Raw genomic sequence first — 26,380 nt, forward strand, 5'->3', positions numbered from 1 at the left:
TGAGCACGTTTTGGTGCAGACAATCGGAAAATTACTTTAACAGTACACATGGAGCTGGTGAGCGTGTCCTCGGAGCTTTCACCACTATGTGAAAAGCGAAATTAGGTAATGTACCATTGGTAATGGGCATAAGTTATCCGTTACGAGAAATATTAACGTAACGAACTTTTCTAAAAGACTGTTATCAATAATTGTGGGCCCAGTAGGAGCCGGGTGCAAGTTGTGATCCTTTAGTAACGGACGTTATCCATCGTCCGTTACTTTTTGCATGCACCAATTGCCGGTCATCGGTAACCCATAAAGAGTAAGGTGAGGGCTATGCCCGTTACCAATAGCATCTTTGTCCGTTACTAATATCAGTCTTTCACGTAGTGCACACGTACCGATGGCCGTCTTTACCTGTTACCAACGTCAGTCTTTCACCCTGTGCACACGCACTCCGGCCCCTCCGTGAAAATGAGACGGCATCCGTCCCCACGGCGACCACTCACCGGTACGGTGATAGTAACTGGTAGCATATAGCGACCGCGAATGCGATGACGTCACAGGCAGCCTGAGATGAGTCAGATCAGATCGCCCCAGTCGGTCGCCGGGGGCCCGAGCGCGTTGTCCCTGGCCGTCCGATCACTCCATGGATGGCCTGGATCGCTCTCGTGCGATGGACGTGACGAGCCAAAACGTATACAACGATGGAGTGGCAGCACAAGACACGCGGAGCAAAATCAGTGCGTGGCTGCCACCTTTATTTTGTCACATCAAGGACGGCCCAAATCAAGGTTAATGAACCCGATAAAGCGTGCCCGTCTTGCCTCATCTCTACGTTACCTACCTCCACACTGATCGCCAAGCACACCAACAAAAAGCTATAATTTTGTCCGTGCCCAATTTCGTACTTTCTTTTACTTTTTTATTTAGAAACGAGAGAAAGTTAAAGTGAGGACCTCAGCAAAACAAATGTCGCCAGATCAGAGACGCATCATATCTCTTGCAATTACTAACACAAGGCAAACGAAGAAAGAAAATATATATAATGCTGTGAACCAAACGCACATGTTTACGTTATTAGCTAGTGTCGTTGAACATATATATCTAGCTAATAACTATTTGTTTGGTGCTAGATGACGTGCTTATTGATAGGTAGGCTATCGTGGTGGCTTCTTAATTTAAGGATCCATCTGTTCAATCTCTTGAAAGTGTTAACGGAGGTGAGTGTGTGTATATATATGTATATAATAGTATGTGTACTTATATTTGCAAAAAAAAAGAGCGATAAAGGTTAACGAAGACAAAAGAGATATATATATATATATATGCATGTACAAATCAAACCATCATGATCTTCTAGAATATAATTTGGGACAAGTTAATGATCCTTTATTTTCTTCAGTTCATCCCATCCTGAAGTTTCAATGCTTGATTTATGACCACCAACTCCACCACATAAACAATTTTTCTTTGACAACATCGATCCATGTAAACTTTACTACATCAGAATCCACAGCGATCCGTGAAAAAGTTCCGAAATAATATAATTCGTCCTGAAGTTCGTGTTGCAAGCAGACACACTAGAACCAATTATATATATGAGATTGAATGAAATAATGGCCAGATGGGGACACAATGCAAGGCCGAGCTTTCTCTACCAACTCCACTCTGAACAACCTCCTGGGAACACAAGGTTCCGTCCAAATAAATCCCTCGACGACCGGCACATGCCTACCAGAGAAACGCATGTTAGCGTCAGATCAGCCAGCCAGTTCACATCTTTCAGGCCTTCAACGCATCAGAGCTCGTTCCTTCCTTAACGCGATATGAGGATAGGAGCGTTGCAACTAACGGCAACGAGAGGACATCGTCGATTGAAGATTATTGTGAATACCTTTTGTGGCAAGCTAGGCACCACCTGCTCCACCAAACATCGATCGTGTGTGTTCGATACCATCGCACAGCGGCAACAACAGTGTTCCACTGTTATCATTGGTCAAAATCAATCAATACGACGGACACACATGCTGATCTACCATACACTTGGCAAAACAAAAGGCCAGATAGGGTTCCTTCTTAGTGATTAAACTTACTACATGGCGATGACTGATGAGCTATCATAGTGAACATCCAATAATCAAGTGAAGATAGTCAGTCAATCCTCTGTGTCGAAACCACTTTTCCGTTAGTATTTCAAGGATAGATGATATTGTTAAATGTGAGCAAACATTACTGGTAAAAACAGTTAACTAAGGGTTTTCCATGGCTTGCGAATGTTGTGGAGTGAAGTGAAAATAAGTCGCGGCTGTCTCAATCACGTGCAGTAGTGAACATCACTAGCTAGGTTTGCACCTTTAAGATGATTCTTTACTTCAGAAAAACTCCCCAACCACCGGGCTATAGAGTGCATGCACACCGCCCTTTTCCAAGCTTTTATAAAGTGCTTGGCAGTACTGAGACTTTAGTTTCCTTGTGTTAGCCAACTCAATTAAAAATATGAAATGACTACTCAGAAGCAATTGAACAAGTGCAAGGTACTTATAATTTGTATGTCGATTGTGCTCCAACTGCAACTCGATCAAAATTGTATTGAAAGTTTTATTTGGACCGGTAGGCACTGCAAAAGGTTAATGATAATGTGATATATATACACATTATTCATCCACTCAAGAGAGCAAATTATTTACCTCATATATACAAGGAATTTAATGAAAACCTTGCATATGATTTTTATATATGTAGAAGAAAAAAAAGACATGCTAAGCAGTTTAAGAATTAACATATATACCACTAGCAAACTCTTCTACCAACAAGTATAATCCTATTTCCCGGCTTCAAACTATCTTGTTGTGCTTTTGGATACTGATACAGACAAAACCCACTAGACTACTACATTTCCTCATTGAATTAGCAAAAAGATATATAAATATTATAGTGATATGAGGATGTTGTATTTGATATTTTGATGACAAATGCAAATACCTTTTCACATGTCTCACGAAGAAAAAAAATAAACAGACCATTTTCACATAAAAGCATCGAACAACTCCATGAATTTTTTGTCTCCAAATTAAAAAGATAGTATTGCACTTGTAAATATTCTAGCTAGAACAGCAATAAAGAGGTCCGAGGCATCAACTATTCACTTAATATTCTTTTGCTACCATTTCACTTTTTTAAAAAATAAAGAAAAACAAACAAAAGCAGAGACATGTCACCATTTCCGTTCTGTAGCTAGTCCATATGGACGTGGCTGCCAATTATTAGGAGCAAAGCACCTAACACGTGCCAGGTCATGTATCGATGCAACTGTTAGTTGAGAGACATCCACGCATGTGGTCATGGTGCTCATACATGTCACTCTGTATTAATTCTTTGTCTTTGACATAAAGCTAGCTAGCTTCGGATTAGTAGGCCGGCTTCATTGATTGGCATAGCTGGTTAACTTGGCCGTGCAGGGAATGAAAATACACGCGCGGGATTATTAGGTGGAGAAGATGTTGTTGGCAACGAGAAAAACGCGTGGCTGATATGATGTTGTTGGCAACGAGGTACATTTTCACACTGCTGCTCTTCTTGGAATTTATTTTTCTTCTCGTTTTTTTAAAATGAACCAGCAGAAGAGCTGCATGTTGTATTACAAAGAAGTAAAGAGCCTACTCGGATTTCTTATGGTGAAATATGTCCGCCCATACCATGAGTTCTCGACTTAACACGTGTACTCGTATTTTCTTGAATTTATTTCAAAATTTTATCGGTATTATTATTTTAACAATACATGCGCGTAGGTCGATAGTGAGGCGTTTGCGGTAATTTCATCGATCTTGAGATCTGTCGGTTCGGTTTTCAAATATGCTTACAGTGGTAGAGTTGTGTGCGTATTTTATCATAGGTGTGAGCGTGCATGCATGTAGTAAGGAGGCCGACGGGCCGAGGCGTATAATTACATATTCTTCTTGTTTCCTTTAGTATTTGTTGGTGTTATTATTACGGTATTACCAATTAGTTGTAGTTTTTCTGTCCTAGTAACTCCCAAGTTACATTTGATGGCCGTTGCATTTTGTAATCAACAGTATTTTGATATATGCCCATCAACCGGCTTAAAAAAATGTGATGAGCCTATGAAAGAGTCACACGCGGATTGACAAACGATTAAATAAAAGATGTAGAGTAGGGTTTGGGGATAAAATTGAAGGCAATATCAAATTGTTAAACAAATAATGGTTGGAAAAATCAACACCATAACTTTTTTTTCAATAAAACTGATTAATTGATGATTTGTGATCGAATGAAAAGATCTATAAACATTGATCCATCTGTTATATATAGCTTGGCAGATAAGATGTCGAATCGTCTCATCCAGCGGGTGCAATTCAGTGGTCTTAATCCAATGATGAAACTATCACTTCTTGTTTCGTGCACAACCTTTCCCATATCCTAGTTGTTGGAGTCCATCTGTAATTATTACCCTAATATTTCTTTTCTTTTCCGACAATAGGCTGAGAGGACTCACTGTCTCACTATATATCTACCGAAGATGATTAAGTTATATAACTTTAAATCCTATTAAATTCAGCCCACCAATCGCTCACTTTGAACGTGCTTCAACATCTTATTACAGTTGAGTCAACAATCCGTGAATTCTATACCTATACTAGAAAACCCTAGGGGCGGCAACACCGCGCCATCTTCGAGCTACCAACCTGGGTAACAATTGCAGACTGTTATAGTGTTATTAGACCCCAACTTGTAAAAGCATGCATCTTCACTACATTTGTGATAATTTCTCCATGTGTAGGAAATATTAGTACCTCATTCTCTAACTTGAATAAGGGGTCTTGCTCTCATACTTCCAGTAATACTCCGTTTACTGGTTTCCGACTAGTACTATGTGTCATTTAGTGAAGGGATCTTGTTCCCATGCTTTCAGTACTACTCCGTTTACTGGTTCTCGATTAGTACTACGCGTAGTTTACTGAAGGAGCATTGCTCCCACACTTCCAGAAATACTCCGTTTACTAGTTCTCGACTAGTACTACCTGTAGTTCAGTGAAGGGGCCTCGCTCCCATACTTCTAGTAATACTCCGTTTACTGATTCTCGACTAGTTTACTGAAGGGGCCTCACTACCATACTTCCAGTACTACTCCGTTTACTAGTTCTCTACTAGTACTACGCGTAGTTTACTGAAGGGGCCTCGCTCCCACAACACTGTGTTTACTGGTTCCCGACTAGTTTTACGCACCGTCAGCAACCACGACTCCTCTAGCTTTCAGGCTCAGGGGCTGGACTCGATAGGGCATTCAGCGTACTTTCAGCGGATCGTTTAAGCTTTCACATTCAGAGGCTGAACGTCGCAAAACTATTCGGAAGATTCGTAGAAGAACCCGATTTAAGAGACTTTTGAAGATTTATCTTCGGAAGATAATTGTTTAACCATTATTTTAGGAATTTTATGCCAAAATAGGGGTTGTTCAAATTTTTAACCCAGAGGTCTTATCTAGCCATTGACTCGAGAAAAAAGGTTTGATTTGAGCGGTAATTTAGGGTACTGTTTGAAAAAGTTATTTGTTTAACCATTTCTTTAGGGAATTCATTCCGAAAAAGCGGTTTTTGAATTTCTGAACTAATTTACCCATCTTAACCATCAAATCCTTACCATCATATATTGCATGCCACGATTCTTTGGATCTTTTTTTTTTCCAAAACCTTGGGGATTTGGATTCAAGGTTCAGGGGCTGCGGGACACGTGTGATCAGCGACTTATTTTTCAAATCTTTTGGAAAATAAGGATAAAATATTCAAGGCTAATTTGACCTTCGGCCTGATTCTTCGATTCAACTTAAGGCTCGGGGCTACTCCATGTAGAGTACGAATTTAATCGCACCCCATGTAAAAAAAACTTGACAACTACTCGGGGCGTGAGCACCTCGCAGCCTCGATGTAGATAAGGAAGTACTCGCAAGACACCTTTAAGATGGAGTTCGGGAGAACTCGAAGATGCCTTCAGAAGTACTCGAAAGTCTACAGTACTCGACTATGAAGAGTTCGGGGGCTTGTCAGACCCGGGCCACGAGACTGCGCACATGTTGTATATATTCTAGGATAAGGGATGGGATATAGCCCACGCCCTATATCAGTTGTAACTACTCGTACCGCAGCAGAACTACTCGTATCGTAGTAGAACTAGTCGGAACAGAAGGAAACTATCTGAAAAAAGTACTCGGATAGCACTCCTGAGCTCGTATCTTGCTAGGATTTTCATATAACCCAAACTATATAAGGACGGGCAGAGACACCCTCCAAACATATCAACAACTAACGCAATACAAACCACCACATAGGACGCAGAGTATTACGCTCTCAGTGACCCAAACCTGTCTGGACTTTGTGTTCCTTGTACTTTTGTGTTTCTGATATCGGCGACACACTACCTACATCTTACCATCTTGAAGATATGCCTTGATGGATTTTACGGTAAAATATCGACGGACAAATTGATCAATTACAGTGAGCCGTGAGGAAAATTACAGTGAGCCGGTGGGTTCGGCGAGGCGTCCGGCGAGGTGACGGTCAGACGCTCCTCCCGTTCTTTTCCGTCGGTCTCGCGCCGTTTTTGTCGCTCTGGCGCCTTTCCCCGTCAGTCTCGCGCATTTGTTTTACCTCTCAGATTCATCCGCAAATGGGCCTTAGCAAGCAGGCCGGACATCACGATTTTGGGCCAAACCAGAGCAACGCTGCTTCCTGTGTGTTGCCGTTGGATGCCTATTGAACGGTATCACGATATCAACGTTCCTCTGAGGTAGCTACAACTTCAGAGCAACCAGATCCCACCTATGACAACCTCCACAATCTCCTTGGGCATCTTCTAGTATTTGCAAACACATTTAAAAATTAATCAAACAATGCTATGGAAGGATACAATCTAATAACATGAATAAAATTAGATGCGAGAATTTTTCTAGATTTACTCAGAGAGAATGCATACAGAACGGTCAAAATTCAGAGAAGGGGAAGTGGATTTCTTGTTACCACCGGCAGCAGTGCTGCAAATTCAGGAGTGGAGAATTAGTGAGGGAGCAAATCTACACAAGAAAACATCAAGATTTTTTATCGGACTCAACAGAAAGACAAACAAGCACAAATTGAAATCACAGCAAAAACAATCCTTTTTACCTAGGGGCAAGGCAAGAACACGAATCCAATCCCTGCAGTGCAAATTTGAGAAGGAAAAGTGAATCTAGACGTAACTAACAAGGAATCAAACGAAATTTGCATCCAATTGCAAGATCTGATGAGGGAAAGGGATGGGGAACAAAAAAAATCAGGGGAAATCATTTGACTGTTTCCCGCGCACATATTAGTTACCGATAAAAGATCTACCACTGCAGAATAAAGAAAGAAGGAGAAGGGAGAGATTAGAGGAAGCAATCGACGACCAGTAGAAAAGAGAACCGAGAACGGAGAGGAGCATGAACGAGAATGCGGCGGCCGCGGTGAGAGTAACGAAGGGATAGGGAGGGGATGGCGCGTATACGAGCGGTAATCCTGAAACTTCCCGCGCATCCGCACCAGCACGCGCTGGGCCGCTCTCTCCGCACGCGCGTTGCATCGAGCGAGCCAGGCCGCCGAGAAACGCGGAATTTTTCCGTTCCCCGCGAGCCAGGCTGAGCAGTGCCTTTTGCACCCAGCGGGCCAGGCCCATACGACGGTACAGGCAACCAAAGGCCATTGGTCGCCTGCAAGTTAGCTGAACCAGGTTCTGAGGATGCAGCGAGTGGCAGTTTGGTTGCGTGCATCTGCTACCGGGCCAAGCTCTCGGCGTGCAAACGCCCCTCCGCAGCCAGGCTCTGACGAAACGTGAAAATCGGCCGTTTCTGCCGCGCTTGGCTCGCACGAGCGCGGCGAGCGCATGAGCGTGTATAAAAGTTGCATCGGTGCCTGCTCGTTCAGACAACCAATCACTGTCTCTGTTTGGCCTGGCTGGATTAGTCCTATCAACCAAACTTCATCGTTTTGCATGAGGAAATCAAGGGTCTTGTGATAACTTTTTTTTATGTGTAAGCTTGTTTCACCAAGTTCTGAACATATTATCCTTTCTTTTTCATTTGAAGACATCTAACCTTTCGCACTGCTTTCTTTGGGTTATTGTCTTTACAGTGCCGTTGATTTCTCGTTCTCTAGTCTTAACCGCTTCATCAAGTAGATAATTGCACTAAGTATTTGTAACCAACAGGGCCAGCAGTAGGACTATTGTTTTTCATTCTGGCTACTCGCTTCCATTCTGCTGTGCTGGGAAACTAGGCTGGCCTTGCTCGCTTTGCCTACTTTCATGTGACAAATACTGTCTATTCACATGCACATCATCTGTGCACTTCTCATTGCTCTGCTTCCTGAACAGAGCAGGGCAAAGGAAACCGAGATATAGGCAAATAGTTTGGATCTTAGGGTAGCCTAATCGACTTACTGATTCCAGAATCAATGAATGATCTGCCTATTTCTCCACCTTAGCAAACCAGATTACGGTGTTGTTACGCAAATTGGCATGAAAAAGGGTATAGCGCGTATGGTAAATCAAATTTTTGAGGACGCGACGGTCAAGCAATGATCAAACAAAACTACTTGAGGAGGTTATGCAGTCAAATAAAATAAAGAAGAATTGACAAATGAATGACTCTCGGTTCAATCAGGAGATCACTCAATTGCTAACTTTGTTTTGATTGGCAAGCAAGAAGATTGCCATGGCATCTGAACGATGAAGCAGTTAGCACTGAAACCACCAAATATCATGTGACGAGGTAGATCGGTCCGAAGGCCTCCCTCTTCACGCCGTAGCTCACCTGGTCAAGCTGCATGTAACAAGGCAGCTCGTCTTCATCACCAGCGCCGGACGCCGCCGCCGCGAAGCAATCTGCCGCCGTCCGCTGGATAACGCGGACAAGGTTGCTGCATTCTTGGAGCACTGGACTGGGCGAGCGCTTCGTGTTCCTCCTCTGCTTGAAGCCGTTTGGTGCCTTGGTATCCGACTTTTTGTGCTTCATCTTGTTGTGGAACATCGACAGGAACGTCAGATACTTCTTCCACGTCTTCCTCTTCGCAGTCGCAGGAGCTTGGTACCCTGATGAACCGTTGCTCTGTCCATGCTTCTTTTGCTGATTTGCTTCTCCCGTGATCTGAGACACGCACGAGAAATGCATCGGAGTTCAGACGTGCGATGGAGATGGAGCATATGAATTTGTAAAAGAGACGGCATGGCTCAGGTTTGACGAAGATGATGAACAAGAGCAGAGGTCAAAAATGCCACATGAATCTACAGAACTTCTGAAATCTGAATGACTTCACTGAATGGTCACCTTGGATTGGTCATGGTGAGCATCACACGTAGCCCTCCCATAACCGCTCTTCTTCGTCATCTTGGCCACCAGAAAACAAAAATCACCAAGGCTAGTTGGAGCTAAGAGCAGGCCATGGCTTTGGCAATGGATCACCTAGTATTTAGTAGCTTCAGTAGCGCATTGGCAGCAATGGCTCAGGTAGTCAGTGGCTGCTGGCAGTTGAGCAGACTGTCTGACTGGCTGCAGCTGTAGGGCAGGCTGAACTGGAAATGCATGGCCCCAGTAAATACAAAGGCCAGGCATTAAATAAGATGCTACAAACTTATCATAAAGACAAAATTGCCCTTGCGCTTGGATAAAATTTGTACACTTGATAGCAACGTTTGGGAGGTTTTTTCCCTCATCCGAAAGATTTGTGGCATATTGTTTTGACACACAGGCAGAGAGTCGGTGTTCACTGCACACTGCCTATGTGTCTGGCTTAACCTGGAACTAAACCTAAAAACTATTATTATTTCAGTTTCAATCCATGACAAGGTTAGAACTAGCAAACAGAACATATTTTGAACAGTTCCAGCAGGACGGCATGAAGACCAAGGCCTAGGTCATGCAAGCCATGTAGACTGAATCTTTTGAGACAGCTGAACATTTTGTCAGGGTGCAGCGAATCTGAGTTGAGACAAGCACATGTGAAGGAAGCAGGCAAGTCGGATCCTGCAGATTTAACGCATTGGATGAATCGATGAGCATGGCTTGTTGCAGCCACTGTGATTATTGTCTCCTTATTAGTGTCTTGGTATCTAGCATCTATACTGTACCCGTGACATGGCCTTCTCCTATATCTTAGGTGGCCTATTAGCATTTTTGCAGTAACATACTTTCTCCATTTTAAAAGATACAATGTCTAAGACAAGCTAATCAGTTCAAAAAGGAAGTAATTAGCTTGATTTAAACATCATATACTTAAAAACAGAGTTGGTACTATTACAATTCAGGTATGCAACACTAGCGCGCGAGAGAAAAGAGGCCAAATCTGCAGAAGAATCTTGACCTGGACTGGCACCTATGTAACAAAAGAAGAAATCGGTCTCGTCACATGCACAAGAAACTCATTCCGAGTCAAACCTCATAGTTTGCAAATTGCAATACGTTGGGGAAATGGCAAACGAAATTGCTGCATCACATTTGCGACAACAGGGGCAAAAGATCAGAGTCTCATTTCTAATTTCCTACACCTGCTTACATGGCCTGGAAGGATTAGCTCTTGCCTGACATTTCAGGCTTCAGCAATCTGCGGACCTCAGACGCAGACAGCTGCTCCTTACCAGCCAGATCAGCAAGGTCCGCAATGGACTGTTTCGGTTTGCCAGTGTTCTTGACAAACGGCATGCTAGCACTACTACCTTGAACAAACCTCTTGGCGTCTGGTTTACCAGAAGTGGGTCTGTGATGTTTTTGTTTCTTGAGGCTTGGTTTATCTGAGAGGAAACCAGGTGATTTCCTCTTGCCAGAGTCCTTCAAGAATTCTTTCTCAGAAGTTGCCTTGGCAGATTTTGGCTTCTTACTGTTTCCATTCTGAGAGAAATCTGGTTTGTTGTTGCTGGCATCCTCAGTAATTTTGTCAGATTTCTGCTTACGTTTCTTCACAGGACTTTGAGAAGGGAACTTCTCTTTGAAATTTTGCGCAACAGATTTACTGTTAGAGCCAAATTCAACCTCAAACTGCCTGTGAGTTGTTTCTTTTGAAGTTTGACTAGCCCTCCACTGCTCAGGTCGCCTAGCATATCTGTGATGAAAAGGACACGACATTGGTTAGCATGATAAGGACCAAACAACTTTTTAATATATTGTACTGATAGCATAGACTATTTGACAATATGCATCAGAGGACATTGAATTTTTGACTTACCTATCAACGTCCAGCTTCTTTAGCAAGTGGAACCCATGTCTTGTTTTGGATAGTTCGGATTGCACAGCCAGCAGCTCTGCTACTATAGCCTCCTTATGAGAAAAGTTACTGGCAGTAAAGCACTTCTCTACTAAGAATGAGCCGGAAGGATTCATAGCAATCTCTCCATAATGACTTTGCAACCTGCCAGATAGTACATACTGGTAAAAAAGAAGACTAGTCTAGAAAACATAATATAAGTAAAGTCTGGCTTTTCCTTCACACTGTCAAAAACAGCTGTTCATCAGCAGTAAAACGGATTAAAGCAATGAAATTATTCACTCTGTCAGATGCCAACATATTTTAGCTTAACAAATAGCAAACAAGGACTTCACACAAAAATTAGGCCCCTTTTGGTGGGGCTCTGCGCTCTTGGCTTCAGCTCCCGATTCAGCGTGCGGAACGGTGCAATACTGTAGTGCCAGGGAGAAACAGCTCCAGCTACTTGCATATTGGCCAGGGGGACAGGAGAAGCACCCAAAGCCGCATTTCATTGGCTCCGCCACAGTGGCTCTACAGTTCCAGAGCCGGAGCCAGGAATGTACTAAATATCTAACACAGCACAAATAAATAAGCCACAGTGCTCCTACAAAATGGCACACTGTTGGGAAGATTGCAGTTCAGCACACCAACTTTTTTTTCTAGCCACTTTTAAGTTCCACATTAACCTAATAACCTAAGTCATGATGGCTTTGATTGTCACACCCTAAACGCAGCCTACTTGTCTGCTTATTCCCAGGGTACCATACTGTTGCAGACTTCCATTCATAGCCACTCATACAGAGAACGCATAACAAAAAAAGACAATTCATCTACTGGCCATGTGTATAAAAGATTTTATTAGTCGAATTTTTTCAAATGTGTTTTGGTATGCCTTCCAGAAGTAGAACCTTAAATGTTTTATATATCAGGTTATGATAGCATCCGATGAAAACAATATTTGGCTTAAACTGATATTTAGGCATAGTATGAAGCATTCGATGAAAACAATATTTAGCTTAAACTGATATTTAGGCATAGGCTAAGTAATTTCCACAGAGCACATTTGAGTTTCATGAAAACAACTTCCTTTTTTATCCTAGCCTACTTGAACTAAGCATTCAACCAAACCTTTTATAGTTTTACTGTCCCTACATGATTGCTGCAGAAAAGTGAAAAGAAATATAATAGCACTATTCATGCACGTCAAACATTTACTTAACTAGTGAAATATGCACATGTTACGCAATGCATAACAAATCACATGAAGTTGATCACTATTACCTGAACACACTTTAGGAAAATTATGAAACAGTCTCTGAATAGATGGGGGTGTTTAGGCTTACTTTCCAAATACTTTAAATTTTCGCTTTGCTGTGGCACTTGAACCTAGAAAAGCCTCAAGAACACGGCTACCTCCTGAATCCTTGGAAATTTGGAGGACCTGATCATCTTCCATAGCCAGCAAGCTTGCAACATATGGTCGAATATATTGCTGTAGCAAGGGAATGCAGGAGTAAGGTTTTAGACACTTAGGTCTTGCAATAATGTTAGGTTAAGGATGGTAGCAATTTGGTTAAGATGTCAGAGAGATAAAAGCCAAAGATAATAGACTAGTAGGTCACATATTGCTATATAATTGTTCAAGAAATGAAGTAGCAACTACACTCTTAAGAATAACAAGGTCAGAGAGACGGTTAAAGTGATGATTGAAAGATGACATTGTTACAGCAACATATAGGCCAAAAGCTAGGAAGGAAAGTGAAGTAGCAAATGAGACAAAAAAGAAACAATTGAAAAATAGGTGAACAATGAGCAGTCAGCAGCAGCCACTATAAAACTGGAGATTTATTGCTGCCATGTGGCACGGAAGTGATGAGGAATGGGGTTTAAAAAGAATGCAACAACTTCGACATACATGTGGGTATTGGAAAATCGATTGCAGCATCAAGCAGCCCAAGACACTCATCTTTGCACCAAGAGGCCATTTCCAATAAGATCTCTCCCGTAGGTAGTTCTCAAGAAACAGTACATGTGCGACAATGCTGTCAGGAGACTCGGAATCTGAACTTAATGCCGCAGAAAGAGCTTGAGAACTCTGCAGTTCATAACCCAGAGAAATCAGATATATTTCGTGAGAACCAGTTCTCGAATAATTATCTAGAAACCAAAAGTTCATAAATGAATACCTCAAGGCGATAAGTTTCAAGCCGCTGGCATGCCGCTAAGATGGAAGCTACAACCCCTGTTTTTCCTAGCTCGAGCAATTCCTTAATTTTTGGACCAAGTTCCTCCCATATTTGATTCATCTGAAGGGAAAAAGGTATTATCAAGATGAAATAAAGAAAATCTCGGATTGGAAAATATTATCCAATAGGCAATAGGAATAAGAAATGTAAACAAGTAAAAGAAATTATTCAAACCAAAAATCACATTCAGTGCATAATTTCAGGACACACAATCACATAAGCACATAATAAGTTACCTATCCCCTCCAAAATAAATAGTACAGAAGTTACAATCAAGAAATTGTAGAACAGATTATTGCAAAAAGGGGTAATTGCGGACAAGAGATTGTACACAGTCAGCAAATGCATGTCACACTCAGCTACATGTTTGAAGGGTGCATGTTGCATGTTCAGTATCAACAGTCAAGAACTAATATTAACCAGTCATAATATCCAAGCAAGCAGATATGTTATAATGTCTTCCAATTTTTCAACATGAACAATGATTTATAAATTATTGAAAAAACTCGATGTCTCAGTCTCAGTGCAATGTGAATAGGAAATATATCATTTACATCAGCACAGAAGATTAGTTTGCTGAAAGAACATTTGGTTAGGTTTCTAGTTGCACAAGTCTGTATACCTGATCTGAGGTTTTTGCTGATGATATCAAAGCTTGCACAACATAATTGCCACAGTGGTGAGATGAGATTGCAAATAATGCACCCCTAAGAGTGCCTACAAGCATACCGTTGCGCAATTCCTCCGGGGCAACCTCCACAATGACCTGCGAGGCATTATCATCTAATAAGTATTATTCTACATACCAAATCGCATCATGATCAGGATTCAGCCACCACTTCCTAGTTATTCAAGTTACCCCACATAAAGAAAATAAAACAGAAGGCAAGAAAGAAAAGAATGATGCAGACAAGTCTTCAGTATAGGCAAATGCAAGCACCATATGAGAAATCTCAAAAGAATACCTCTAGGAGATGGCTATAAGCACTTTCTTCAAGTAATGCCACAATTTCCTCCTTTCTTTCACTGTAATCTCTCTTCTCTACAGTATCATCTTCATCATAACCAAGAAGTATTGATATTATATGATACAACTCGTTATCATCACCAGAGGATAGTTTCAGTGCAGTCTGCAGAATGATATGTTAAGATATACCTATTAAGGAAAATTCAGAACTATATTCTGTGTAATGTAACTAACCTGTAAAACAAGGCTACTGTTCTTGTCAATTCGTAAGTTTGCAATGTCAGCCTTTGCATTATGTAGCATCTCTCTGACAAAAGACTTAAACATGTCTGAGAAACCATTTTCAAAATTCTTTGGACCATGTCCACCAGATTGATTTGTACCACAACTCAACCGCTCAGCTAGAACAGCAGATCTCTTAGTGGTGTGGAAGTCTTGCAGTGACTCCAACGGAACACCCTTACAAAGACATAGCAGCGTGCGAAGAACATGTGAACCATAGCAGCTGGACATCACATTAGCAGCATCTGCAGCAATAACCTGAAACAACGACTCAAATACAAGTTCCATCGCAAGAAAATATATTGCCCATAAAAAAAAAGAGTACCTTGCATATCTTGTTCAGTATCTCTTCTATCATGATCCTGGAGGTCTCATCTTCGAGATGTGTTGCAAGTGACTTGAGAGCTGCTTCTGCCACATGTGACCCATTTTTATCCATGGCAATTACCAGAAAGGACCCGATGCAATTGCGGAGGAAGGTGCATAACTGCTCTAGCTCACAGCCTTCTACAAGAAGCTGCAAGGTGTGGCTTATAACAGCATCGGTAGCAAGTTCAAGCTCTTTTCCTCTTGTTTCTTCCAAGGCATTAGCGCATATAGTTGAGCGCTCATCCAGATCAATCTCCTTGTTATCAAAGAGATTTGAGATCTCCATAAAGTACTTTGCAGTTTCAGGATCAACTCTTTTCCTACAAATTGTTGAGCATCAGAAAAGAAGCCTCTTAGCACTTATAGCATCTTCATACATAAACATTGTGCCACCATCTTTACAACTAAAAGGAACAGATACATTTAGAAAGCACTATCATACCTAAGAATGTTTTGCACCGGCTTTGATGTGTTGGAGGACGGCAGTGCATCCTGATTCTTGAGATCCCCAGGATTCATCACCACGGAGCTTCCTGAATGGTCCTTTCCTCGCCCTTTCCCTTTCTTCCCATCATCGCTCCTCCTCTGCTTCTTAACCTTCCCATGCTGAGGTTTCCCTGGAAAAGGTCCTTTACTCGAACCATGTCCCCCTTTCCTGGGCTTCTCACCCTTATCCTTCCTTCCCCTATTCTTAGGTGAGCTATCATCTGAACCTCCATCTATGAAGCCGTTTTGTCTGCTTCCCTTGGGGCTAATTGCCTTCGAACCAACACAAACCATTGCTCATGAACACTTTGCAGCAACTAACTATTCTGAAACGAACCATATGCGATGAAGCAGAATAAGCATTCTGAAAGTAGCAATAAGCCCATAACACAAGAGAAAGGGGCCGCATACTGCAGTACACATAGCAAGAGAGGCTAGCTACCCTAAGCAGCATGACGCAAAGGTGATTCTGATTCCTACTAAGAAACTAGGAGCAAGAATCCTACGGTCCATAATTTTTGCAAACGAAATCGAATTGGATCAGATCCGAATACAAATAGCTTCGTTAGGGTTTGGGTTGTTCCGTCTCGCACAGCAGAATGAAAGAGAAGGGGCGGGCATACCTGGCGGATGCTCGTCGCCGGCAAAGGGCTGGGCGAAGACGTGACGAATGGCGCCGCCGCTTGCCCAGTCGGCGCCGCCAGGGAAGGAACAAGGAAGAGCAAGGGAGGAGAGAGTCAGAGAAGGGAAAGGGTTTAAGAACAGAGATGAACCTGAGGCCCTGAGGGGAGAGACTGGAGAGGGCTGTCAATGAGCCGAGCTCGAGCGAGCCTGCCACCTCGAGCTGGAGTTCGATAGCACGCAGAGCCTAGAGCCGAGGTCGATCTGAGTGACCCTGAGATCCGGCCGAGCCTACAGGCTACAGCCAAACTCGAACTCGGCTCGTGATACTCACCAAGATTCGAGCTCGACTTAGAACAGGCTCATCTACTGCAGATATTCTATACTATACTATAAATAAAATTAACAGAATTGAAAATAATTATCATCAGGATATAAGTAAAACTGAAAGAATTGAAAATAATTATTGTCAAAATTAAGCTTATCTTCCCTTCACAGTATCCCACTCGTCAGGCTTTCACTCGCCCAGCGGCTGAAATTTTAGCAGGCTACTACTTATTTGGGACTTTTCATGAAAATCTCATAATGTACTCATGCAGTCATGCCTCGAAAGTGTATGATAGTGCCTGACACCGCGTGACAGGTAACACGACTTGTGAATAAAGACGTACAACCTCTGTAGAGTGTAAAACTGATATACCAGCCGTGCTCACGGTCAAAAGCAACTTGGACTCTCACATAATATTAATTGGAATTCGTGCTTTATTTCAGTTATTTAATTAATCCGGCCTTACTTTATTGTTGCTTATCTCTTTATCATAAATTTGGGTTGGAACATATTTATATTATAGTAATTAGATTTCTAATAAGTTATTAGTCAGTCGGGCAGCTGTAATCCTTATTTGGCCTTTTATGTTATTTATTTCTTAATATACTTTCTAGATACTAAGTACTAACCATAAGTATATTCACCCTTGCTAGATCAACGCTGCTCGGAAGAGAAAGTTATTGTAAAATTTGCTAAAGATATTGTTGAGTTCTAGGTGAATGTAACCCCGGTCGATTGCGTGTGAAGTGTAAAGCCTTCATTCAAGCATAAGGTGTGTATCTCTGATAGACTTTTAGTCGTTGTAACTCTTTTTTTACACTATTCCTTATTATTTCATTATAATGTCGCTATATATATAGAACTTGATCATATCATATATAGTCATGCATTTGGTCTTCTTTTAAAAATTAGGTGTGACAGAACCGGTGGTTTGAACTTTCACCGTCAGTTCGTATCTCAAATCGGTGGTGATACGGACTTCACCGCTAGTTCCAACAGCCACTTCGGCCACATATTCACGAGCTAGCGGTGAAAATTTGTCAGTGCCTGTTAGAGCTCAAATGGTGGTAATAGGATGCTGGGATGACCATATCTGTAGTTGTGGTCAATGTTTGAAAAAGGTGAGAATCGAGATAAATATATCACCTTGCATATGGCTGTCCGCGCTCAATTACCATAATCTTTTGTGCTACTTAAGTTGTGTTTTCATACTATTCTTATACTAATCTGCCACTTGGCACCTGAAATAACCTTATATTCATATTTGTGTTGTATTTTGAATGGTATTGTATATTTTCAGGAAATACGATATAATCATAGAATTTTTGTACGAGTTTCATAGAAAACTAGAGCAAGGACATCTAGGAAGGTTTGCACCAGAAAATTGAGAAGCAAAGGAGCCAGAATGGGCTCAGGCCGATTGCCTGGTGACCCTTGGGCTGATCAGCCAGCCCATTCTGGTCTTTAAACGAGCTTTCCTTCCTGCACGACGAAGCTCACGCAGTTCCAAAAGTTTGCACGACGTCCTTTCACCTTAGCACCAAGCTAAAGAGCAGTATAAATACCCCCCAAGAGACCATATTAAGAAAGATTTAGTGTTGCCAATACATCTAGGTTTAGCCATCCTGCCGCCGCCACAAGTCAAGAATATAGATGGCATCGGATCACGGAGCTGCAAGTTGAAGGGGACCGCAAGGTGGTGCAGAAACACCCTAGCTAGGCCGATCAACCTAGGAGTTCTAGGTCCTGGAGGGTTTTCGCCTCCGATCGTCCTCGTCTTCAGTCTTGTTATTCTCCAGAGTCTTCCTACTTCTATTGTGCATCAAGATGAGTATGATCATGTGGTAAAATTTTATTTGTCCTTAGGATCAAAGGGGCACCTTGATATGTAATTGCTACACTTATATTTAAGATCAAATTATTATAGAACTATATTGATGGATGCTTCAATGTGGTTGGTCAGCATTATCCATATGGTTGCAGTGATATTTGATTGTTCTTTATCCTTTGCACATCATCATAGTGCGCATGTTATAAGGTGTCGGTGTTTCGATCACCATCTAGTAATTTGCATCGCGCTTCTCGGTGGCTCGATGGCTAACAATGGAAGGCAAGGATTTAGACTGGTTCGAGCGACATCCCTACATCCAGTATGGGATGGTAGTCTTCGTGTTTCTTATATTCGAATGCTAAGTGCTTACAACGGGGCGCTAGCAAGCGATGTGCGTGTGTGTGTGAAAGAGTCCTCTCCTAGAGAGAAGGCCCAGCTCCGCCTTATATACGTGGTGGGTTGGGCTACATTGCGTGAGAGAGGGGGTGTCTTTCCTAAGAGGTCGGCTACCCTACACGTGTCTCGTCCGGGGCCTGCAGCTGATCGTGCTGTCGGTATTTTACCGTCAAGCCCACCGAGGAATACCCCAAGGTGGTAGGTTGTAAGTAAGGTGTCACCGAGATCAGAAACTCAAACGTGCAACGAACACAAAGATTTAGACAGGTTCTGGGCGTAAGGAGCGTAATACTCTATGTCATGCGTAGTGGTTTGTATTGCCTTAGATGATTGTGTGTTGGAGGGGTCCCTACCCGCCCTTATATAGTCTGGGGGGACAGGGTTAAAGATATTCTAGCCAGATACGAGCTTAGGAGTCCTACCCGAGTGCTACTCAGGTAGTTTCCTTATATTCCGACTAGTGCTACTCGTGTCCGAGTAGTTACAACAGGGATAAGGTATGGGACATGCCCCATCCCTTATTCTAAAAAGTCTATATATGTCATGTGCGCAGCTTCGTGACCCCGGGTCTGACAAGCCCCCGAGCTCTTCGTATTCGAGTACTGTAGGTTTCCGAGTACTTCTGAAGGTATCTTCAAGTTCTTCCGAAACTCCATCTTGAAGGCGTCTTCCAAGTACTTCCTTAGCTGCCTCAAGGCTGTGAGGTGCCCATGCCCCGAGTTATCTTCTTTTATATAAGGTGTGATGAAAATCATACTCCATATGGAGTAGCCCCCGAGCCTTAGGTTGAATCGAAGAATCAGGCTGAGGGTCAAATTAGTCTTAGAATCTTCCGGTCTTTATCTTCCAAATAAATTCTAAAAATAAGCCATTGATAACACGTGTCCTGCAGCTCCCAGTCTTGAATCCAAATAATTAGATTTGGAAAAAAGGATCCAAAAGATCGTGGCATGCATTGTAGAATAAGTTAAGACTTTGAATTGATGGTTAAAATAGGCAAATTGGCTCAAAAATTCGAAAACCCCTTTTTTCGGGATGACATCTAAAAAAATGGTTAAACAAATAACTCATCCTGATTTAATGCTACATAAGATCTCTGGGTTAAAAATTTGAAAAACCCCTTATTTCAAAATAAAATTCTTAAAATAATGGTTAAACAATTATCTTCGTGAGATAAATCCTTAAAAGCCTCTTAAATCGGGTTCTTTCGTGAGTCTTCCAGGTAGTTTTGCAGCGTCCAGCCCCTGAGCTTATGAGCTAGGTGAGCCGTACCAGCCATGTCAAGTAGTTATTGGCGCCCAGCCCCCACGTGTGGGAGCTAGCAGAGCCATTGGATATGTGCTGAGCGAACTGGAAAGTTGTTACCGAAGTTCGATCTGAAAAAAGACAATGCATACATTATATAGCATAATGCAAAGATACCGAAATTTATTCGGTGTAAAAATAAACTTGTTGTGTCGAGCTCTTGTTTAGGCCATATAAATATCCCGAGTAGTCCGCCTGTTACGTTTAAGCACCTGATCATATTTTAGCAGTTGCTTATAGCGTGTATGAGACCTTTGTCCCGTGTATGCATAGAGGCGTTAGGCATGACAGAAGAGCTGAGGTTTCACGGATTAATGCACATGCTATCTGAGTAGATTAGCGATCGTTAAGAGAAGACAACGAATGCAAAAATAAAAAGTCGGCATTGCGACAAAGAGAATGCTCGTTGCCATAAAGTAGTCGGTGAGAGCGCGTGGTGCAGCACGCATGTTCGTAGGGTGTCACGTGTTGCAGCGCGCATGTTCATAGGGTGTAGTCACTGTGAGCCCGACACAACTCGGTGTACCAAGTGAGCGGGCGGTGCCCTACGAACTCGATTTACCAAGCGTGTTTGTTGTTAGTCAGCAAACCCTAGAAGTAGTTGATCATGGTGTAGCCCCCGAGGGTGATTCCCGTCGAGAGGCGTACCCAAAATAGTAGCCGGTCCTGTGAAGAACAAGTCGGAAAAAGGTATAGGTGACTTAGCTTGATTGGTGGACGATTGTCGATGAAGCCGTGGCGGTTGTTGATGAAGCCAACTAGTAGGAATTTGTCCCCAACTAATTGTCGATGATGTGAGGCCTGTCCTCGACTAGTTTCTAGTCGAGATGAGTGGTTGAAGTAGTCATCAGTGGGTTGCCGAGCATCCTCACGAAGTCGACATAGTTGTTGCATGTCGATATTGCAGCGCGAGCTGCGGTCAGAGTCCGAGTTGAAATAGATCATCTAAGTCCTTTTCCAATGCGGATTGGGACTCGGACAGTAGCGCCTCCCGATAAATGGTGGCTGTGATGTGAAGTTCGAACGGAAACTTGAGTTCGGATCTGTTGCGAGTAGGAGCCGAGTTGGACCCGGACTCGCTCTCGCGATTTCTGATTAGATCAGAAATTTGGATTTCGCCGAGATTGTCGGTGAGTTTGTCGATGTCGTGGCTGGATATTGGTGTTGATGCCTCCGACTCCCTTGGGTTGGCAAGGTGGCTGCCAAAGCCACCAGAGCCATTGGCGATGCAGACCAAGGAGCTGAAGACGAAAGCCGCGCAGTCTTCTAGCGTGACGGTGAGGTTGAAATGATGCCATCAATCTCACTAGGGCATCTTCGATAAACACCCCTACCTGACGCGCCAGCTGTCGGTGTTTTACCGCCAAGCCCGCTATGACATTTCAGGTACTTAGAAATGAGGCACATTAATTTCTAGTACGAAGTGGTGCTTAGTGTGTGTTTGTTTTGATGAATGCCTTTAAAAACTTAAATATACGTTAAAAGGGTATTTTTGTAATATTGGAAAAATTAGGGTTCTTTTTGTAAATTGTGTACAAATGGGAGGTAATTTCAAAAATGTGTGAAGGGTTGATTGCAAATGTAAGTTTTCACTTTTTAACCACTGTAAGAAGCATAAATACTCGAAGGCTTCAGTAAAAGGGTAAACTTATTTTGGATTTATTTGAAATTGAATGATTTGTTGATTTTTAAAAGTAATTTCAAAATCCTAACTCTTTTAAAGTTGGACCCTAAAGCAAAGTGGTAGATCTTTTTAAGCTCTACACTTTTGATTTTGGGCATATTTTCAGTAGAGCTATAGTTTGGAAGAAAATTTTACTTTACAGTGAACTCCTTGAACTTTTGCAAAATTTACGAACAGGTCCTCATCTTCTTCCTCCTGCTTCCCCTCTCTGTTTCTCTGCAGCGCCGCCTACCGCCCATCGCCGGCGTTTTCCCCGGCCGCTAGCTGCCCCTTTCGCCGCTCTTCCTGCGCCACCTGGCCCCCAGCTCGCCCGCCCGCCGCTTAAACAACCCCGCTGGCTCCTCCTCGCACGGACGCGTTGCGCCGCCGCCTGCCCGAGCCGCCACGCGCGCCGTCGACCACCAGCAGCTACTTGCTGCCCACCCGCGCGCCTCTTTTTAGCTCGGGGACGCGCCCAGTAAACGTCTCCTTTCTTCTATTCCCTCGTGCGCACCGCATTCCTGTTCTTTTCCCCGCTCGACTACTTCGCCGGAGCTCCTCTGTCCACCGCCGTCAGCCGTCTCCGCCGCTCCTCCTCTACAATTTCATGCTCCACCATCACCGCCACATCTCATTGCCCCTTCCTGACCCGCTCTTCTTCCTCCTTCCACGCACGCACAGCCCAGAACATTGCACCGACGATCTCATTCTCCGCCGCCGTTCTAAATTCTAGTCGAACCAAAGTTCCACCCCTTCTTCTTCCTCGCCAAGAGCACCATCAGCACCACATCTCCATGTCGAAGCTCCCTAACCAATTTCCCTTCGCCTTCCTGCACTCCAGTCGCAGGACCACCGTCACCGCCCTCGGAAGCTCGCTGCGCCGGCTCTGTTTCTAGTCGAACCGCCGCCTCTGAGCTTCCCTTTTATGATTCCAACCACCCCAAGTCCGTTGTGAGCTCCTGAACCTTTTCCCCCACCTTTCCCTTGCCGCCAGTAAGCCTCCTCGCCGGATTTTAATTCACCACCGCTCGACTTCTTCTGTTTAAGCTGATTAGGGACCCAAATGCAAGTCTCTGTGTCTTTCTAGGGTCTTGTTTGTAAAATACACGCCTGTCAGCTGCACACCCATCGGCCACACGCCCATTGACTACATGTCGATTGGCTACACCTCTATCGACTACTTTTACTGAAGAAAAATCACTGCCAATGCATACCCCAATCAACTAGATAAGCTATCTGAAAAGCATGCTGTGAAGTAAATTCGATCAGCTCTGTAGTAACCTTCACCAAATAGCCGTTTTGAACAAAGTTTTTACACCATACACTCTACTTAAGTTTATTTCTTTCAAATCTTTTTGTTTGTACAAAATTATTTAAGTCTTGAAGTGATGTACTGAATATAATCTTGTTGGATTGCAACTTTATCGTGAAAATAAAATAATAACCATTTGCTTCAAATCATTGCATATCATGTAGATTTGACGACACTCGCCGACGGTACCTATAAGCTAATCCCAGAACCCGGCGAGGGTATTTCTGAAGCTCAAGTAAACGTCACCAAGGGTCTTTCTGAAGCTCTGAACCCAGGTTCGGAAGATACTGACATCCCTGACCCCAGCCTCACCAGTGAAGGCAAGCCCCGATGCATAACCTAGTATTTTAAATTATGCACTTATATTGTTATATATTTATCTTGTGCATTAAGTGCTAGGAGTTGTTATGAAACCCTTGTTGCATGAAACCCAGGAACCTATGTAATGTTTCCGAGTCCTTATCGAGTAGATGCTTTGCTAATAGGACCGGCAGAAGTCGAGTGATTTCCTGTCACTCGCGCGATATAGGAGTTGATTGTTTACTATTTTGCAATCACTATAAGGATCACGTACGGGATTATGTGTAGTACCATGATCTGGAATGGTACCCCGTCTGTGTTGATCAATTTGATAAGGCCGCAGTGTGTGGTAGTGGTGGTCAAGTGTTTGAAAGTACTAGCCACATACCGTAAATATGGTACGCAGTAAGCCTAGTACCTGATTGGCCCGGCAAGTGGACATATCCCCCACCACTCGAATTTTTGTTTATGTTCACATGCACCAACGTGTGGGAGTACGTTTTGCATAGCAGACGGGAGTACGATCATACAATCACGCTGTAGACGTACGTCCTGCACATTGGATGTGCGTATGGTCCTACTGTCGCTTGTGGTGGCGCTGATCCACAACCCGGAATATGAGAGGAATGGTTGACCGGAAAGGAAAGTTTCCGAGCGTGTGAGTTAGGATCCCTTGCAAGGTTATGAAATTCGATTCAGGAATCGTCCATTTCTCGCGGTGATTGAGACTGCTTGATACTTCTGCCACATAGAGTAACAAGAGCAATAGTTGATGGATGCTTTAATATCTACCTTGCTTGTCTAGTATAGATGCTCACTTAGAATGGCTAATTGAACTAGAATCTGAAAGCTAAAATATGGAATTAAGGACATACTCTTGTTGTTTTTTAGCAAAAGAAACCTAGAGCCTTTCAACTTCTCATGGTATAGTTATGGGGTAAGTATACCCAATTGACAGGTAAGCCTTGCTGAGTATTAGTATACTCAGCCTTGCTAGTAATATGGTTTTCAGGTATGTCATTCGAGGACTCAGTTGCTAGTTCTCCTTGGCCCTGCACTTTACCACCTGGCTGGTTCGTGGGATGGGATCCGTCCCCGGCCGGCAATGACCCTTCGGAATGACGCCATGCTTTGGGCTAAGTATGGTGCCTTCTTTGCGACGAGTAGTCGTGTTGTTGTATCTTTTTTGCTGCCATCTCTGAATAATGTCCGTTGAAACTTGAAGTTTTCAAACCAGGTCTGTATAAATTTGTTTCAGTTAGGATTGCAGTACTCGACAAGAATCCAGTTTGTAATAACTACTATAACTATGTTGTAAAAATGTAACGATTATTGTATCTCTAGACTCGTCTTCGTGCGAGGTACGCTTGATGATCCGGAATCCGGTGGTTTCATCGGGACATTACCTGACAGACCATTGGGTTGTCCCGTTTGAAGTGCGTTGAGATCATGTCACCTGTATAACGATGGTCTGCAAGTTAAATTGGAATAATTCAAGCGGTTCCGCCACACCCACCGAGGGATACCCCCAAGGTGGTAGGTTGTAGGTGAGGTGTCACCGAGATCAGGAACTCGAAGGTGCAAGGAACAAAAAGATTTAGACAGTTCGAGCCGAAAGGAGCATAATACCCTATGTCATGTGTGGTGGTTTGTATTACCTTATATGATTGTGTATTGGAGGGGGTCCCTGCCCGCCCTTATATAGTCTGGGGGGGGGGCAGGGTTACAAATATCCTAGCCAGATACGAGTTTAGGAGTTCTACCCGAGTGCTACTCAGGTAGTTTCTTTCTATTCCAACTAGTGCTATTCGTATCCGAGTAGTTACAACAGGGATAAGGTATACGATATGCCCCATCCCTTATTCTAGAAAGTCTGTATATGCCATGTGCGCAGTCCTATAGCCTCAGGTCTGACACATGCCCTACCGCTTCTGGAAGCCAAGTCTCATCCGCCTGGTCCGCGGCGCTGCCTGACACGTCCTTGGTGTTGTGCACCATCCCTGTGGTAGGGGATGGCGTTGTTGTCCTCGTAGCATGCCCCTCCTGATGTGCTGGGGGTAGGCCTCTCATTTTGTCAGCCGGTCCCACCTCCCTCGTCTTGGTTGGGAGGTCGGGCACCTCTGTCACTGCTGCCACCGGGTCCGCAATGCGACACGCTAGCCTGGCGCACCTGCCTTCCCCTATGCCTGATGGCGGAGGGTGACCCGGTATGAACCATCACATCGTGATGACAGAAAGAGGGCGCGGCCGGCGTGAGCGCCGGTCGTGGAGTCATGATGGCCCGGCTGACCGGGGATGCCCCTCCGATCCTTCGGTCCACAAGTGGCACCCTACCCTGGTTGTCGGGGGACGGGTGTGCATGCACGTCGTATCGAATCCAAGGGAGTTAATGCCGCCTCATGCCTTCCCTAGGAGATGTTGTGCCCAGGCTCCTTCCTTGGATCGGCTCGGCTCTCCCGACCCTGCAACGACGCTACAGGTCGGGGTGGGGGGACGCCACGTGCTCCGAGCTGCTGATGCTGGGCCGTGGCGTCTTCCTCTGCTGATGGGCTGACACTAGCCGCGCCTTGTGCCCTGCCGGGCTGGGCGGCGTCCGGCTAATCCCGCTTAGGCCCCTTAAGGCCGTGCTTTAGGGTACCTGTGATATTTAACCCCATCACAAGGCGGTTGATTACCCTTATGTAGTGATAGTATAGGGAGGGAAAAGGTTTATCTTGTGCGCAATCTTTTGGTAGCCTTAATATTAGTTTGGTTTGAGTGGCAAAAACTTATGCAAGTGAGTCTAGATCCTTAGGATGAATGTTCTATTCATATCTGTTTACAACCAATAGACTTTGACCTATTAACTTTAGTGCTTTGTTTGCATTCAATACACATACTTGATTTGTTTGAGTTAGTAGATATTAATAAAATAGCTTAATCACATGCCACTTGTTCCATGGATTGATAAAACTTTTGAGAAATACTTTGAGGAAAAAGTTACGGTTGATGTGTGCGCTTGTGCTTCATAATTGGTGTCCTTAAG

At 43.5% G+C, this 26,380-nt stretch overlaps 2 protein-coding genes and 1 long non-coding RNA gene across 5 annotated transcripts; all 3 read right to left on the minus strand.

Annotated features, from left to right (window-relative positions):
* Window positions 1-6,339: 6,339 nt before the first annotated feature.
* LOC112877032 lies at window positions 6,340-7,533 on the minus strand. The gene is made up of 3 exons (XR_003225426.1): window positions 7,161-7,533; window positions 6,973-7,030; window positions 6,340-6,849 (listed from the first exon to the last, which is right to left on the minus strand). It is a non-coding gene; the product is annotated as an uncharacterized LOC112877032 (long non-coding RNA).
* A 1,049-nt stretch (window positions 7,534-8,582) lies between these two features.
* Window positions 8,583-9,587, minus strand: LOC112877896. Its single transcript, XM_025942272.1, has 2 exons — window positions 9,338-9,587; window positions 8,583-9,157 (listed from the first exon to the last, which is right to left on the minus strand). Exons 1-2 carry the CDS (start codon window positions 9,395-9,397, stop codon window positions 8,771-8,773), a joined length of 447 nt encoding a protein of 148 aa, XP_025798057.1. The 5' UTR covers window positions 9,398-9,587; the 3' UTR covers window positions 8,583-8,770.
* Window positions 9,588-10,385: 798 nt separating this feature from the next.
* On the minus strand, window positions 10,386-16,426 carry LOC112875645 (pumilio homolog 23). 3 transcript variants are annotated; one of them, XM_025939572.1, is made up of 11 exons: window positions 16,223-16,426; window positions 15,556-15,920; window positions 15,070-15,433; window positions 14,697-15,002; window positions 14,461-14,625; window positions 14,118-14,261; window positions 13,436-13,555; window positions 13,165-13,344; window positions 12,593-12,741; window positions 11,229-11,411; window positions 10,386-11,105 (listed from the first exon to the last, which is right to left on the minus strand). In XM_025939572.1, the coding sequence occupies exons 2-11, from the start codon at window positions 15,891-15,893 to the stop codon at window positions 10,577-10,579; spliced, it is 2,478 nt and encodes an 825-aa protein (XP_025795357.1). In that variant the 5' UTR covers window positions 15,894-15,920; window positions 16,223-16,426; the 3' UTR covers window positions 10,386-10,576. The 3 variants fall into 3 exon arrangements, with proteins under 3 accessions (XP_025795357.1, XP_025795358.1, XP_025795356.1); XM_025939573.1 differs by having other exon boundaries at window positions 15,556-15,872; window positions 16,223-16,425; XM_025939571.1 differs by having other exon boundaries at window positions 15,556-15,925; window positions 16,223-16,425.
* Window positions 16,427-26,380: the final 9,954 nt, after the last annotated feature.

This window comes from Panicum hallii, chromosome 9, assembly GCF_002211085.1.
Source record: "Panicum hallii strain FIL2 chromosome 9, PHallii_v3.1, whole genome shotgun sequence".
Classification (NCBI taxonomy): Eukaryota; Viridiplantae; Streptophyta; class Magnoliopsida; order Poales; family Poaceae; genus Panicum; species Panicum hallii.